Genomic DNA, 17,091 nt, shown 5'->3' on the forward strand with positions numbered 1-17,091 from the left:
CCCTTATAGAACTTAAAATACCCTGATCCACAGTAAACAACAAATCTAGAAAAGACACACTCCCTTCTGCACCCACAGAGAGTCAGAATCAGAGAATAGGATTAACCCAGGCACGCTGCTCAGAAGGACGTCAGTAATCCTTCTGCCCCATTTCCAAGTCTAGGAACATTTTTCCTTAGTCTCCTTTTGTGATCTTAAATAATCCCCGAAGATTATTCTTTATCACAAAAAAAGCTGGTCAGCTTGGGCTTTGGTGGGACTCATTTACAAATGTTCATCAAGGGTGTTAATTAACACGCATAAGCCTCTTGGCCCTGCAGTGTTGAGCAACTACTAAATCCAAAGAATGAGCTTCTGTCTGGGGGTTGCATAAGGAATCGAAGGCTGCCTTTTCAATAGCCACTATTATGCCAGAGGCTGTGTGTTTGTTTTTGTTTTGTTTTTTAATTGCTCTTCTAGGGTCTTCTATTCTGAAGCTAAAAACCAAACCCAAGAAAGTCGTGTTCACACATTTCATCTGCAGTACCTATGAACTCGGTGAACTCCTCTCTTCTCCAGGCCCCCAGAAAGTGCTTCTTGAGCCAGGAAGGGGTTCCTCTACTCCCACTAAGTCTGGGGTGCTGGGAGAAGCATTTTAAATGGGGTGTTCAGGATGTGCCTCATTTGAGAACGTGTCTTTTGAGCATAGGCTTAAAGGAGGTGAGGGAGCTGTGGATCTGGGGGTACAGTGGGGTGGGGAGAACATTCCAGGCAGAGAGAAGAACCAGAAAAAAGGGCCCCAAGGCACAACAGCAAGCCCTTCCTGTGGCTGAAAGGCAGTGAGTGAGGGGACAGGGGGTTGAGTTGAGGCCAAATGTATTAAACAGCTGTGAGGGTGTTTCCAGAATGGGGAACTGGAATCATAGCTGCTTGACCTGTCTTCCTTTATGAAGAAAGGGAAAATTCAAAACTGCAAGGCTTAAACATGAAAGGAAAAGAAATAAAAGAAGAAAAGCTTTTTAATCAAATTGTGAATGACGCGGTTTTCGTTCCCCCATCTTATTTCTCACAGAGTAGCAATAAACACCAGGAAACATCCACACACGGTTTCTGCTGTAACTCCTCATGAAAGATTGTTTGGTTTCTTTAATTTTTCAGAAATGAGAATCATGTAGAAGAAAAAAAATGAGAGCTCTGAATTGAAATGTGCCTTTTTCATGACTATTATTTGAGTTATCATGGAATCATTACTCCACCAAGCAAATATTTACACAACGGGCAAGTTATTATGCGGGAATATGCAGAGATCACAACCCAGGTACACTCGTGACACCTCCATTTCTGAGCGCCGATGTGACAAGGAGGGAACCTACCCTTGGTCTAGACATTCACCAGCACACACACAAATGAAAACTGTGGGCTGGAGACAGCATGCAGTAAGGCAGTGAGCACTGCAACCAGGGGTTCAGAAAAGCTGGGCTCTTTTTTTTTAAATTGGAATAGAGTTGCTTTACAATGTTGTGTTAGTTTCTGCTGTACAGCGAAGTGAATCAGCTATACGTATACATATATCCCCTATTTTGGATTTCCTTCCCATTTAGGTCACCACAGAGCACTGAGTAGAGTTCCCTGTGCTATACAGCATGTTCTCATTAGTTATCTATTTTATACATAGTAGTGTATGTATGTCAGTCCCAATCTCCCAATTCATCCCACCCTGCCCTTCCCCCGCTGTGTCCACATGTCCATTCTCTACATCTACGTCCATTCCTGCCCTGGAAATACGTTCATCTGCACTATTTTTCTACATTCCCCATATATGTGTTAATATACAATATTGGTTTTTCTCTTTCTGACTTACTTCACTCTGTATGACAGTCTCTAGGTCTATCCACCTCACTACAAATAACTCAATTTCATTTCTTTTTATGGCTGAGTAATATTCCTTTGTATATATATGTACCACATCTTCTTTATCTATTCATCTGTCGATGGACACTTAGGTTGCTTCCATGTCCTGGCTATTGCAAATAGTGCTGCAATGAACATTGGGGTGCATATATCTTTTTGAATTATGGTTTTCTCAGGGTATACGCCCAGTGGTAAGATGGCTGGAAAACCTGGGTTCTGATCCCAGTTTGATCCCTTGGCAGTTTAGATCCCTAAAATCTGAGCCTCTCAACTATTTTACCGGCCCCCCAAAATACACAAAAGCATTTCAGAAACTTTAAAGCATTATTCAGTGGTACAGGCTTTTTCAAAATTATTTTTAATTAAATAAACTCATTAATGTAGTTTAAAATCAAAGGCATATGAAAAACAGTAAGCATCTTCCCCAGGCCTTCTCAAACTCCCACTTCTGCTCCCTGCAGACAACTACAGTTAACTTTTAGCTGTTTCTTCCAGTAATTACTACCATATTTCTAAATAATATGCTTCTTCCAACATTTAATAATTCAACATAATGAAGAGTTAGCTCTCTCACACCCCTCAATTTTCTTGCCTCATTCTCCCAAATGTCTGTTCTTATTCAAATCATTAACCAATAGTCGCATCGAGGTTCTCATATAAATATTGTTCACTGGAGAGCCAAATAGGACACTATAATATTTCTTTTTTTGTACAGCTTTTTATTTTCCCTTGAATAAATCATCACCTCACTATTAAACTTGTGTAATACTTCCTACGTGTTTTAATGTTTTCGTGATTCTCCATCATATTCACTACCCTCTATTCTATTGAGTCTACTTTTTTACTTAGAGCTCTCCCTTCTCTGCTAGATTCTTCCATCCTCCTGGTTCCATCTGGATGACATGCTGTCTAGAACTGCTTTCGTCCTAGAATTTTTCTTTATTTCTTATGGATTATAGCTATACTTTTCTACATCTGTTTTCTCCCCGTTTATTTACTCTGTAATTTCGTTGGTGCATGCCTTCCATTAGCTTCTTAGGAAAGATTACACAGAAGGTAGGATTTATTTTTTTTTTAACATCTTTATTAGAGTATAATTGCTTTACAATGGTGTGTTAGTTTCTGCTGTATAACAAAGTGAATCAGCTATATGTATACATCTATACCCATATCCCTTCCCTCTTGCATCTCCTTCCCACCCTCCCTATCCCATCCCTCTAGGTGGTCACAAAGCACCGAGCTGATCTCCCTGTGCTATGCGGCTGCTTCCCACTAGCTATTTTACATTTGGTAGTGTATATATGTCCATGCCACTCTCTCACTTTGTCCCAGCTTAGCCTTCCCGCTCCCCGTGTCCTCAAGTCCATTCTCTACATCTGTGTCTTTATTCCTCTTCTGCCCCTAGGTTCATCAGAAGCTTTTTTTTTTTTAGACTCTATGTATATGTGTTAATATACGGTATTTGTTTTTCTGACTTACTTCACTCTGTATGATAGTCTCTAGATCCATCCACCTCACTACAAATAACTCAATTTCTTTTTATGGCTGAGTAATATTCCATTGTATATATGTGCCACATCTTCTTTATCCATTCATCTGTCGATGGACACTTAGGTTGCTTCCATGGCCTGGATATTGTAAATAGAACTAAAATGAACATTGTGGTACATGACTCTTTTTGAATTATGGTTTTCTCAGGGTATATGCCCGGTAGTGGGATTGCTGGGTCGTATGATAGTTCTATTTTTAGTTTTTTAAGGAACCTCCATACTGTCCTCCATAGTGACTGTATCAATTTACATTTCCACCAACAGTGCAAGAATGTTCCATTTTCTCCACACCCTCTCCTGCATTTATTGCTTGTAGATTTTCTGATAATGTCCATTCTGACCAGTGTGAGGTGATACCTCATTGTAGCTTTGATTTGCATTTCTCTAATGATTAGTGATGTTGAGCATCCTTTCACGTGTTTGTTGGCCATCTGTATATCTTCTCTGGAGAAATGTCTATTTAGGTCTTCTGCCCATTTTTGGATTGGGTTTTTTTTTGATATTGAGCTGCATGAGTTGCTTGTGTATTTTGGAGATTAATCCTTTGTCAGTTGCTTTGTTGGCAAATATTTTCTCCCATTCTGAGGGTTGTCTTTTCGTCTTCTTTATGGTCTGTGCAAAAGCTTTTTTAAGTTTCATTAGGTCCCATTTGTTTATTCTTGTTTTTATTTCCATTTCTCTAGGAGGTGGGTCAAAAAGGATCTTGCTTACATTTAGGTCTTTAATGCATTTTGAGTTTATTTTTGTGTATGGTGTTAGGGAGTGTTCTAATTTCATTGTTTTACATGTAGCTGTCCATTTTTTCCATTTTTTCCAGCACCACTTATTGAAGAGGCTGCCTTTTCTCCATTGTATATTCTTTCCTCCTTTACCAAAGATAAGGTGACCGTATGTGTGTGGGTTTATCTCTGGGCTTTCTGTCCTGTTCCATTGATCTATATTTCTGTTTTTGTGCCAGTACCATATCAGAAGCTTTCTAAATCCCTACATAACTGTGCATTCATTGTGCTAGGAATTCAGAAGGATCTTTAAAGCTAAAGGCTTGTGTTCCTCAGTTCTGAAGGATTTTCTTATATTCTTTCTTTAATAATTTCCTGCTCTCCATTTCCTTATTGTCTTTCTGAATTCTTATTAGTTTGATGTTGGACTTTTATGTTTCATCTTTTAAATCTTTTTCCCCTTTCTTTAATATTTCCATTTCTTTGTCATTTTGTACTACTTTGGGGGCACTTCTTTTCCTATATCTTTCAATCTTTTTACTAAACATCTTATTTCAACAGTCACGTTGATGTTCAAGAATTTTTAAATATTCTCTGATTTGTTCCTTTTTCAGTTTGTGTGTATTTAATTTCCTGCATAATGTGTTTTTCATGGTTTGCTTTTCTGTGTATTTATTTTATTCTCCCTGTTTCATGGTGGACACTTTTCCTCAAATACCTTTTGATGCTTGGCTGTCCATTCATATTTAAGAGAAAAGTGTTTAAAATCTAGTCAAAATTATAGGCATGGGGACACTTTATAGGCAGCAAGCTATGCTCATTTGCCAGGAAGTCAGTCACTTCATTAGGGGACCAGCCCCCAATGTCAGTGGGTGAGATCCTTACTTTGGTGCCGTTCAAAGGCACCGAATACCCTCCCTTCCCCTACCAGGAGAGACAGATGCTATCTGCTTAGAGTGATCAGGCTGCTGGGAGGTGATGGAAAGTTTGTAGGTCCAATTCCAGTTGAGCCACTGTGTTCATCCCCGTGTCTCACTCCTGTGTTTGCTCTATGTAGCCCCAAAGTTCCACTCCCCTGTCTTTCAATTACTCCAGAAAGCAAGCCTCCAGTCTCAGGCCTGGGAATATGGTAGGGTGTGAGTATTCTTTGCGATTAAGTAGATTGTCTAATGATCTGACAAAGACCTACTGATGTCATCGAATAAAATAAGTTTAAGTGAATATCCATTATTTATTTAATATTGCAGGATCTAATCCCTGGCACTACCCAATCTGAACACGCTCAAAAATCCACATTCTTCAACATATGCAACCATTCAATTTGGGGAAATTTCACCACTTCAGTGGGAGGCCACAGCCCCCGTCTAGAGCCTCAGGGAGATAGTGATGGACGAGGCACACTGGAGGGTGTGGAGTCACGCTCCTGTCAGGGCTTCAGATGAGCCAGATGCTATAGGTCGGGGGTTATAAACTCAAAATCCATACAGATTTGTTTGGCCTTTGTCAGGCTTAATTTTTTTTTTTTGAGATAATCTTTAAAATTCAGGAAATTTCACTCAAAATTCTGAGTTTCTAGCTTCTTTTAAAATCAGAGAATCTGGCAGGACCATACCTCATCCCTCCTGACAGAGAATTACTTGGGGCACATGCTCACCCAGGGCCACAACTTCTCCTACTTGCCCACTTCACTCGGGTGAAACAACCTGTCTAGTTAACATTCATCACCACACATAGTTACAATTTTTTTTTTCTTGTGAGAACTTTTAAGATCTACTCCCTTAGCAAATTTCAAACACAAAATACAGTATTAACTATAATCACCATGCTGTACATTACATCCCATGACTTATTTTATAACTAGAAGTTTGTAATATCTTTTGACTGAGTCTTCTGTTTTTCTTTTTAGCTTTTTTTCCTCCTTATATATTCTCAGTTTCCTCCAAGTTTTTGCCCCAGAAAGTTGAGTTTTTTCCCCTCTTTATTTAGGTGGGTCTCAATCTTTCAAGTTAGAGGCTTTCCTCGGATCCTGTTGATTCTTGATTGTCTACTCATGTTTAAGAACGAGAAACAAAAACCCTGACTGGAAGGTCTGAGCATGTGGGTGGGGCATGTTGATTTTGAGCTTCACTGTGGAGTGATCTGTCTCTGCCATTTGTTGTGGAACCTTTAGGATCAGCATCTTAGGTCTTTCCGCATGAGCTCATCAGACTCCCTGGAGAAGACACTTCCAGTCCCTCCCTGGAGAGTAGAAGTCACACAGCCAACATTCCAAGAGCCTGGTGGGCGAGGAGAGCTGGGAGTGGGGTGGAGGAGGGGTCTGGGGAAGGGGTGGGTGTCTCAAACTTGTCGCATATGTTCACTTAGTCCTTATTTTCAGTGTGGTGCTCATGCCCTCAATTGTGCCTGATGTCCCTCAGTCCAGACACTTTCCATTTTATACTCTCCAGAAAGTTCACTTCGAGTTTTCTCCTTGAGTGGAGAAGCAGCATATGCCCAACAGGCGGGATTGGGGGAAGAGACCCAGAAACCTAGTTGTTTCTTACACAGCTTTCAACCAATTCTCATTTTAAGCACCCACTCCCTTCACCTCCAGTTCCATAGTACCTGCTCTTGCTATTCTCTGAGCCTCTGGAAGATTCTGCAATCGTAGGATTGGTTCTTGACTTCTCCCACAGCCAATTCAGCAGTCAGCTTGCTCAGATCCGCTGAGTCAGGAATACTCTCCCACCTGCTTCTCAGCTTCCAAATTTCTGTTACTATTCTGCTCTCTCCATCACTGTGGGTCTTTCTCCCTCACCCTTCCCTCCTTTGCTCCTTCCCTCCCCTTGCCGCCCCCCTTCTTTGCTTTAACTGTTTCTTTACTAAAGTTTAATGGGGTTTCAAGAGGGAAAATAAATTAGATGGGTAAATTCACTCAGCCATCTTTTCCCAGAAACACCACTTACGATTTCTCCATCACAAAAGTATTACATTTTGCTTATAGAACAATTAGAAAATCCAGATAATCAGAAAGAAAAAATTACCCATAATCGCACTATCCAGAAATAACCCACTGTTAACATTTTTCTTTTTCCCTTTCACATTTGGGGGGGAGGGGGCGGGGGGAGCCAGTGCACTCTTTCATTCATGCTCTGGATATAAATGGAAAGCAAGATAAACATGACTCCTAGCATCTCAAAGCTGAGGTCTTTGGGGAAAGACAAACAAATAATTTCAATAAAATGTGTGAAGTATTATTAGAAGGGCAGTACAGGATTTTATGGGAGCAGAAAGCAGGGATAACAAATCTAGGCTTGGGCATGCCACGAAAGAAGCTGGGGGAAAGGACAGTGGCTGAAGAGAGCTCAGCACAGCTAAAGAGCTATAGAGTGCTCTCTACTTATTCACACTTCTTCACACAACAGAGATATATAAGAAGCATAATATATCATATGGCATTTTTCTCTTAATAACATACCATGTGCAACTTTTTAATCACCGTACATTAACTTTATAATGGCCGAATACTATTTATTCCACTATACCTGTGCACTGCTATTCCTTTAACAGATCACCCTAGTATATTTAGGTTATTTCCAATTTTTAAGAAGCATCCACCATCTGTGGTAATCCTCCTCTCACCTTTACACATTGAGGATGAAATTTAATACGATTAAAAGTTCAAAAATAAGTGACAAAAGGAGATGACAAGGGAAGTCTGGCTTAACAGCAATTCACATGGGGAAAAATTTAAAAGCCTGAGAGGTTTTCGCTGACCACAAACTAATCCGAGTCTGCAGGAAGGTAACAGCCAAAACCGCGAATGCAGTCTTGGACGGCAGGGACAGGATTCGGTGTCCAGAATAAGAAATGTGCCCTGAACATCTGGGGCAGCTGAAATTTGGTCTGCACATCAAATCTTAAGAGAAGCCGTCAAAGAGTCTGGGCTCACTTCTCCTGCTTCGTGTCCTTCCCCTCCTCTCCCATCTGAGCTTCGGCCCCTCCACGCGCTGATCCTATGACGTGAACCGCGCATTGCTGCACCTGGCCCCGGCTGCACAGCTGGTTCCCAGAACGCGGAGCCCAGAACGCCCTTCCTACTTTGGGTGTCCTCAGTCATCTCCACTGTCTGCAGCCCCTTGGTAAGGGAGATGGACACAGGCAGCTCCCACAGACATCCCTGTTCTGCTCTGTTCCTCAAAGACCCACCTCTGGGGAGATAGAAAGGTCAACTCTTCCCTCTCCCTCCCCACCGTTTCCTCAAGTGTCAGAAGATAAAGAGCCCTCTCAACAGCCACATTTGCTTTCTCAGAATTCAACCACATTCCTGTCTGCCCCACCGCAGTCTCCCAAGAAGGAGCCCTGACTAAATGCCAGCTCCCTCTAATTCTTCTCGGAGGAGCAGCCATGAGTGTGAATAAAATAGAAAATACTTAGGAAGAACATAGTGGCCTTTTCAGATATTTGAAAAGCTGTCTCGTCAAAAAGCAGTTTGTTTCATTCTTTGAGATTTAGGGAGGCAGAGACAACCGCGGGTGAGTCCCATACAGAGGCAGGTTTCCAATCAATATAAAAGATAAAATCGAGTGGGCAACTTGAGAGGAGCTGGGTTCCTCTTGCCGCAAATAGTCGAGCAGAAGCTAGAGGACCCCAGGGAAACTGCAAGGAGTTGGTCCTGAGAAGAAATCTGACCTGGGATTTCCCTGGTGCCTTCTAATTCTAACATTCTAATTATCAAATAGTAGTGCACTTATAGACATGCAAATAATATCTTCTCACCATTATATTTAAACTTAATGTATAGTACTGGTTTCAGTTTATTTTGAGTATTTTATCAAACTATAAATGATACTGGTTCATGGATGATGTTCTGACATCCATACTTCAAATAATAATGTTATTAATAAAAAAAATCTATTCAGACTGGGGCCATGCAAGTTCACTAAATATTTATCTTTAAGTCAATATATCAAATTATATCAGTCATAAATTTTAGTATATTTCCTTTAAACATCAAGAAAAGGTACTTGGTAATAGGTTTTATGTAAAATAAATTATCTCAAAACTCATTTGAAAATCTTTAGTCAAATGCTGTTGAAATAATTGCAAAGACTCTATCCCACTGAATGAAGAAGTTAAGTGAGGCAACAATTTCTAAAGCGTTTGTCTAATTCCTTTCACCTAAACAGCTCAAGAGAATCACTTCTCAAACACTCTTGCTTTTATTATTATTGACAATAAAAATTCATACCTCACCTTTGTAGAGCTCTTTACGTTTTTCAGAACATGTCGACATACATGATTTTGTTTTAATTTTCACAATATATTTGAGAGGTGGATGGTGTCGGAGAGCTGAAAGCTTGTCCTTAATGACGTGTTCCCACCTGATTCGCTAAGCACATGGCTACGCAGCTGCAGTAATTCCCATGCTCCTTACACCACGTGACTGAGTCCTGCCAATGGGAGGTGAGTGGAAGAGATGATGCAGCTTCCAGGTCAGGCACTCACAAGGTCACATTCTCCCCCTTCCCCTGTTCCCCTCCTCCCCTGTCCAAGGGATGAAAATGGGGATATTTTTTGCCTTGTAAATGTGCAAAGGTTACATACTTATCTGGGCAGAAATTTTTTCCCCTGTTCTTCCTCACTTTTTAAAACTCCTTCCCAGATACTGGGTGAGAAAACAGACTGTAGGTGTTCAATTTAGAAGAAAGAAAAAAAGGACATATTGAAGTAAAATTATTTTACATCTATATTTATTCATTCATTAAAAATTGTATCGAATATTTCCTCTGCTCCAAGGACTGAGATAAGCACTAAAAATTTAAAAAGAAATATGATATGCAGTCTCTGACCTCAAGGAGTCGCAAATGAGTAAATGATCCTCTCTGCCTGTTATCGCAAAATGGGAGTGTTTGAGTCAAGTCTTTGAAGGATAAATAAGAGTTTATCCCAAGGTGGAAGGGAAAAGAGCTATACTGATCCTTTAGATTATCTTTGTACCCAGAATGTATCAAGATAAGCACAATCTACCTTTTATATGCTCTATCTGTTTAAGTACAGATTACAAGTATCACTTTGCAGTTTCCTGAGAAGATGTGGATCTTGAAGGATTCAGTAACAGCATGTATTCTTACTTACCCACTCTTTATTTCTTGTCCTCCCAATTTTATTTTGTACTTTATTCTCTTCCTACACCTAAAATTTCCTTTATGCCTTAAAAAGATAACATTCGTTGAAAGAAAAGCACTTTTTGTACAAATTAATTTTAAAATTCTGGCTTGGAGCAATCATATTGTTTGAAAAATTAAGATAACTCAGAGGACTTCTGTGTGCCAAATTCATGACTAACTACACATTCAGGTAATACAGTTGTGCGTTCATTCATTTTGCACTTAAGAAATGTATATTGGCATTATTTGAATGCTTAGTAGTCTGTATTTTCCCTCTTTTCTTCAACTCGAAATAACTGACATTGTAAAACACTGTTATGATTTTGAAATTATTTTATTAGTTCTTTTCCTATTTGTAAATTTTTTTCTTGGACTTGACTGTGACCTTCAAAAAACACTGTGTTCAATCAGATATTCAAAGAAGAGTGAGTCAAGCTCTTCAGGAGATATTTTAACCATTTCTGATTAAACACACCATTGAATTCAGTAGTCTATAAAATACATTAACGTTCAACCCAGTTGATTATTCCAGCAATGTACCAAAAACATTTTAATGAGAGGAAAATTGGTAAAATGCTTCACAAAAGTACATAGCATGTATAATTTAAACATGTATCTAGTAGATAAATTGCCTCCACTATTACTTGGGGAATGAAAACTCAAGCCACTTCCAATAAATGCTCCCAAAGCCAGCCAGGAGAATTTCCCCACCTCCCATTCTGAAAACTTTTTTATAGTATTGCATAGTGACTATAGATAGTTTTCAGTTGTTTGGAAATTTTTACAATGGAGTCATACATTTAATGATGAACCTTATATTTTTACTGAAAAATATCAGATTCTGCCCCATTATATTTACTGATCTTACTATCTGATTAGAATTTAGTACCCCCTGTCCCATAAGAACATGGCTAGAAAGACTGACAAAGAGAGCAGATTCTAGGAGCATCAGTTTATGAAGGCAGAGTCAGGCTGTTAAACAGCCAGAAGCCACTTACTGAGCACCTACCAAGGGCAAGATGGCATTTTAGGACAGATGAAGTGAACCTGGTTTCCTCACTTAAGGAATTACCTGGCTAGTGAAAGGAAGCAAATGATTAAATAAAAGGAGAAGTATGGTAGGAGGCATCAGAGTGAAGCACTGTGGGATTCCATAGGAGAAAGAGATGGCATTCGAGTGTGGAGCCAAAGGGAGCATGTGAGCTGGTTCTCGAAGAAGAAGTGGGATTTTAATAAATGAGGGACTTTGTCTTGTTCATACATAATGATATCCTTGAGAATATCCATCATGGCAAACTGCAAGGGGCAAGTGCAGAAGCAAGGACATCAGCTAGGAGGCTATTCCAGTGATGCAGGCAGAATCTGATAGGGGCTTGGACCTGTAGCTATAGATAAAAGGAGAAGTGCTTTGATTCTGTATACATTTTGAAGGTAGGTAGAGCTATAGGATTGATGGATGGATTGAATATAAGATGTAAGAGAAAGGAAGAAGTTAAGGTTTGGGGCCCAACCAACTGAAAGAGCAAAGCTGCCATAATGGAGATGGGGAAAACAGGAATTTGATTTTGGATGTTAAATGTGACATGCCTATTTGACATCAGAGTGGAGAAGGCACTCCAAGTGCTCCAAGTCTGGAGCTCAGATCAGAAGTTCTGGCTGGAGACTCAAAATTTGGAGTCATCAGGACATAGAGTATTCAAAGAGTTCACTTGGAGCGAATCTAAGAAGAGGTCCCAGGAGGGAGCACAAGGCACTCCAGTATTTAGAGGCAGGATGAAGAGGAATAAGCAAAGGGAACTGGGAACGAATCGCCAGTGAGCTGAGAGGAGAAGGGAGAGGCAGTTGGGTTCTGGAAGCCAAGCTGAGGAAGTGTAGCAAGAAAGAGAATAGTGGCTGGACAGATGCTGTGGATAGATCAGCTGAGACAGGAGCACTGATGTTCAATACCAGTCAGGTCTGCACTATACGAAATGCCCAAAGTAACATCTCCCAGCCCCACCTCCTTAAATGAAACAAGTTGTCTTTTCCCACAGGTTCCCTTTACAGACACTTGCAAGACTCCCTGGGAGGCCCATGTTATCTTCAACTCGGTCAGAAACCCACGGGCAGAACAAAGACTCAGAGGCACCGCTGGAGCTGGACTCCCAACCACAGGCCTTAACACTAGTTTTTCTGGGGCCATCAAGAACCATCTTTCAAGAGCCATGAAGGCAGAGCAGTCCCTCTTCAAGTCAGAGAGGAGGTGTGTCTTCTGCCTGGGTTATACTCTGAGCAAAGCAGTCTGGATTCCTAGGGCTCTGCAGAGAAATCCTCCTTTCAGTTCTGGCTGTCAGTCTGTCTCTGTCTCTCTCTCACACATACACACACAGAGGCTATTTTTATTAAGGTTTACCTCAGCACCAGAAACCCGCAAAAAAACACGAAGACTCCATTCTGAGCAAAGCCTCCCCACCTCATTATTCATCCTGCAGTTTGTCTGGCCTGCCTCCTGTCCTCCGGGGGGGGGGGGGTAGTGTCCAAATTTCCAGTCTCCCCAGGGGGTCTCCTTAGTCCACCTGTAAATTAGTAGAAGCAGAGAATGGGGCAGGGGAGGGGTGTTGGCCAGATTTATCCTTCACAAGTTATTACATCCCCAAACGCAGATGAATAAGCTAGGGGCCCAGTGACCCCTGCCAGTAATATCTAAGCCCTAGCTGAAATGTTCTATTACCAAAACGTTCCATTACCAAAATCTGGGGAATATAATTTATCTTTTCAACTAAGATCAAAACTTCCCTCCCCCCTCCCCCTAACACACACGCCAAGAAAGAGTATTGAAATCAGAATGAAAATATCTCATATGAAACAATGAAAGATACCATTTTTGATCATGACAACTTACTTCTTTGTAAGATACAAGAATGACTAAATTCCAAACCAAAGAAATTTGAAAGCAAAATTAATATTTTACAGCAACTGTAATTATGTTTGTAGCATCAGCAAAACCAACTGTCCCCCTGTTACTAATTTCTTATGAACACAAAGTCCACTGCATTTCTGGGAAAGATGGTTAGTGTTTGGCAAGTTTTTGTGTAAGGATACAAAAATATAACTGGGAAGTTAATCAAAAGGCCAAGAGTGGGCACAAGAACCAAAAGCATGTTGACTATTTAGAATACCAGAGTAATATATGTGGAATTTGAAAAAAATGGTATAGATCTTATTTACAAAGCAGAAATAGAGACACAGACATAGAGGACAAACATATGGATACCAAGGGGGAGGGGGTGGTGGTAGGATGAGTTGGGAGATCGGGATTGACATATATACACTATTGATACTATGTATAAAATAGATAACTAAAGAGAACCTACAGTATAACACAGGGAACTCTACTCAGTGCTCTGCAGTGACCTAAATGAGAAGGAAATCCAAAAAAGAGGGGATATATGTATATGTATAGCTGATTCACTTTGCTGTATAGTAGAAACTAACTAACTAACAATATTGTAAAGCAACTGTACTCCAAAAAAAAAAAAAATCAGTAGCTTAGAATCAAAATAAAATAAAATACCAGAGTACCAGAAAGCTCCTACAGCCCCAGTTCCTTATCTTATGTATGAACTGATCATGTAAGTGGCTATAGCAATTGATAACTTTTGTATTTACACAGAGTTTATTACATGCATTCTGAAAATAGAACTCATGTGATTTAAATCTAAAGTAGTAATTTTGCAGGAATGGTCTATTAGGTCCTTCAGCTGGTCCACATATCTCTTGTTTCTGGTACAAACTGGTACAAACTGAAATTTCCTTACGTTTTCTTTAAAAGACGGCCAGTTTTTCCCATAGTTTTTCTATCACCAACCATGAACAGGTGCTATTTAGGGTCTTCTGATTACTTAAAAGGATTGACAGACTGAAAAAGTTTATTACCACTGCTCTAAAGTATCTTAATGAAAAATATGTATCAATATGGAATCACTAAAATCACAAATTTTTTGTCAAACAAAGCCAACATTCTTTTATGGCCTGTGGTACCAAACAGGTTTTGTGGAGCTGACATACAATCTAATTAGCCATTATTACAACATTACCAGCAGCTCCAGCAGTTAAGTCAACTCAATAACCCAATACTGTTTAGCCTCAATTATCTATGGCTTCAATTAAAGTGTGTAGAAGTGGTCTTCATCTTGACTTTGTTCAAAATATGTGGTTTAATTCTAAATTTAAAAATAGGTCTTCCATCTTTAAAAAAAAAGTTCTGAAGAACCTAGGGGCAAGACAGGAATAAAGACACAGACGTAGAAATGGACTTGAGGACATGGGGAGGGGGAAGGGTAAACTGGGACGAAGTGAGAGAGTGGCATGGACATATACACACTACCAAATGTATAATGGGAAGCAGCCGCATAGCACAGGGAGATCAGCTCAGTGCTTTGCGACCACCTAGAGGGGTGGTATAGGGAGGGTGGGAGGGAGACGCAAGAGGGAGGGGATATGGGGATATATGTATACATAGAGCTGATTCACTTTGTTATACAGTAGCAACTAACACACCACTGTAAAGCAATTCTACTCCAATAAAGATGTTTAAAGAAAAACAGGTCTTCCAGTAGGCCCACAAGTCACCAAAATGTGGTGCCAAAAGTTACACATTTAAACAGTTTTATTAAAATGTTTGCTCATATCCATAAAATATTCTCTCATGATACAAAATTCTGTACAAAGTGTACCAATAACTGAGATTATAAATGAACCCTCAAATCGATGAGACCTAACCTTCAATACTAAGGAGAAAAAGGAGAAAGAATTATTTGGGGAACAACTTTATCATGGCACATTCATTCTTCCTGCTGTCAAAATTTATTAAGCCTTTTGCACAAGGGTGTTAAAATCAATTGTCAGGCTAATAATCTCATCCCTGAGGAATCCTTCCTATTGGAGAAAGCATCGTGCGAATACAGTTGTTGTAGGACCCAATCTGTACCACCCTGTAGTGGTTTCTGTCTTTTATGGCTAGCTTTGTTTAAGATTTTATGAGGGGTCATTATACCCCTGCTGATTAAGTAAGGCTGGTGGATGTAGTGTTCAATCCTGCCACAGAAAGAACATCCAAAGACAGTTTGAACTCTGCTCTGCAGTAGATGCGATTTTAATACCTTCAAATTTGCTGCAGCGTGAACTTGTGCTACAAGCAAGACAGATCTTATTGGATTAACACTGAACTCTCGACACCTCCACAAATTCTAGTAGAGAGTAACGCTATCTGCGTGGCTTCCGAACAAACTTGTTTCTTTTCTCATGCTCCCCGTGGCTGCTCGTACTCCTCCCTATCTTACCTCTAGGAATTCCTCTAACCTCAGAGAAAGGAGCTCCCTTTTCTCACAGGAGAAACTAATTCCAATTTCTTTTTGACGATGGGCCCAAAAGGGCAATCACAGGCACTCCCACGGCGGGGGCTTCCCTCCCATTCCCAACTCCACGCTTTCCAGGGAAGTCCAAGATGCTCAGCGCCCCCCGGCCCCCACCCCCCGCCTCCTCCCCGGGTGTGAATCCCAGCTAACCTCACAGATGTGCTCAAATGGAGCCTCATCTAACCGGAGGTTCACGTCTCCAGTGGCCCTCTCCCCGGCGTGGCCCTCCGCCTGGCCCCTCGAACTCACCAGAAGGAGGTTGTGCGCCACCAGGTACCCGAGCCGCGGGCTGCCCTGGACGCCGGGGGCCAGGCGCCCGGTGGCGTAGCCGTGCCAGGCCACCACGTAGGGGTTGTCGATGGTGATCCAGTACTTGACCTGGCCGCCGAAGTGGCGGAAGCAGAGCTCGGCGTAATCCCTGAAGTGGTCCGCTAGGGCGCGGTTGGCCCAGCCGCCATAGGCGTCCTGCAGGCGCTGGGGCAGGTCCCAGTGGTACAGGGTGACCACGGGCTGCACGCCCAGCTCCCGCAGCCGCTCCAGCAGACGCCGGTAGTAGCGCAGCCCCTCCCGGTTGGGGGCGCCGGCGCTGCCATTGGGGAACACCCGCGCCCACGAGATGGAGAAGCGGTAGTGGGTGACCCCGAGCTCCCGTAGCCCCTCCGTGTCGCGGAAGACATTGTTGTAGCCGTCGCTGGCCACGTCCCCGGTGGCGGGCGGGGACAGCGACGGGGCGCCCGACGGCAGGCCGGCTACCGGGGCGTCGCCTGGAGGCGCCGGAGGGCGGTGGGTGAACGTGTCCCAGATGGACGCACCCTTGCCGTGCTGCCGCCAGCCGCCCTCCGTCTGGTAGGCGGCGCTGCCCACGGCCCAGTGGAAGCCGTCGGGGAAGGTGTCGTGGAAGAGCCCCGCGGCACCCGGGGCCGGAGGGCGCGCGAAGCGGGCCCAGGTCTGCGCGCCGTCGCCGGGCTCGGCGCGCAGGCGGAGGCCGCCCAGGGCCAACAGCAGCAGCAGCAGCGGCGGCGTCCGCAGACGCGGGCGGCGCGGTGGGACGTGGGCGGGCATGTTGCGCGGGAGCCGGACGCCGAGGCGCCGCGCAGCGCCCCTTTATGCCAGCGCCACGCCGCCCGCCCCCCGCCAGCGCGCCCACCCCCGCTTCCCCGGCGGGCCCCGCCGGCAATAATTACACGTGGCCCCGCGCCTCTCCCCGCCCCGAATTGGGGGGGGCTGGGGCGCAAAGGGCGAGCGGGAGTCCGCGCGGGGGGCGCGATCGCGGGCAAGGTGCAACGGGCGCCGCTCCCGGACGTCGGGGAAAATGCACCTGTTCTCTGCTCCCAGAGGCAGCTGGGTATGTTTCTGCGACATGAGTGCCCTCCGCGCCGCCTTTTAT

At 42.7% G+C, this 17,091-nt stretch overlaps 1 protein-coding gene across 1 annotated transcript in view; it reads right to left on the reverse strand.

Moving 5' to 3' along the window:
* The window catches only part of KL (klotho), a 38,973-nt gene extending 22,095 nt beyond the window's left edge, over positions 1-16,878 (reverse strand). Inside the window, exon 1 of the mRNA XM_004282207.3 lies at positions 15,954-16,878. Within this exon, the coding sequence (XP_004282255.1) occupies positions 15,954-16,766 (813 nt within the window). The 5' untranslated portion in view covers positions 16,767-16,878. The remainder of the gene's footprint in view (positions 1-15,953) is intronic.
* Between the last annotated feature and the right edge of the window lie 213 nt (positions 16,879-17,091).

The sequence above is a fragment of the Orcinus orca genome, chromosome 18 (genome assembly GCF_937001465.1).
Source record: "Orcinus orca chromosome 18, mOrcOrc1.1, whole genome shotgun sequence".
Taxonomy (NCBI): Eukaryota; Metazoa; Chordata; class Mammalia; order Artiodactyla; family Delphinidae; genus Orcinus; species Orcinus orca.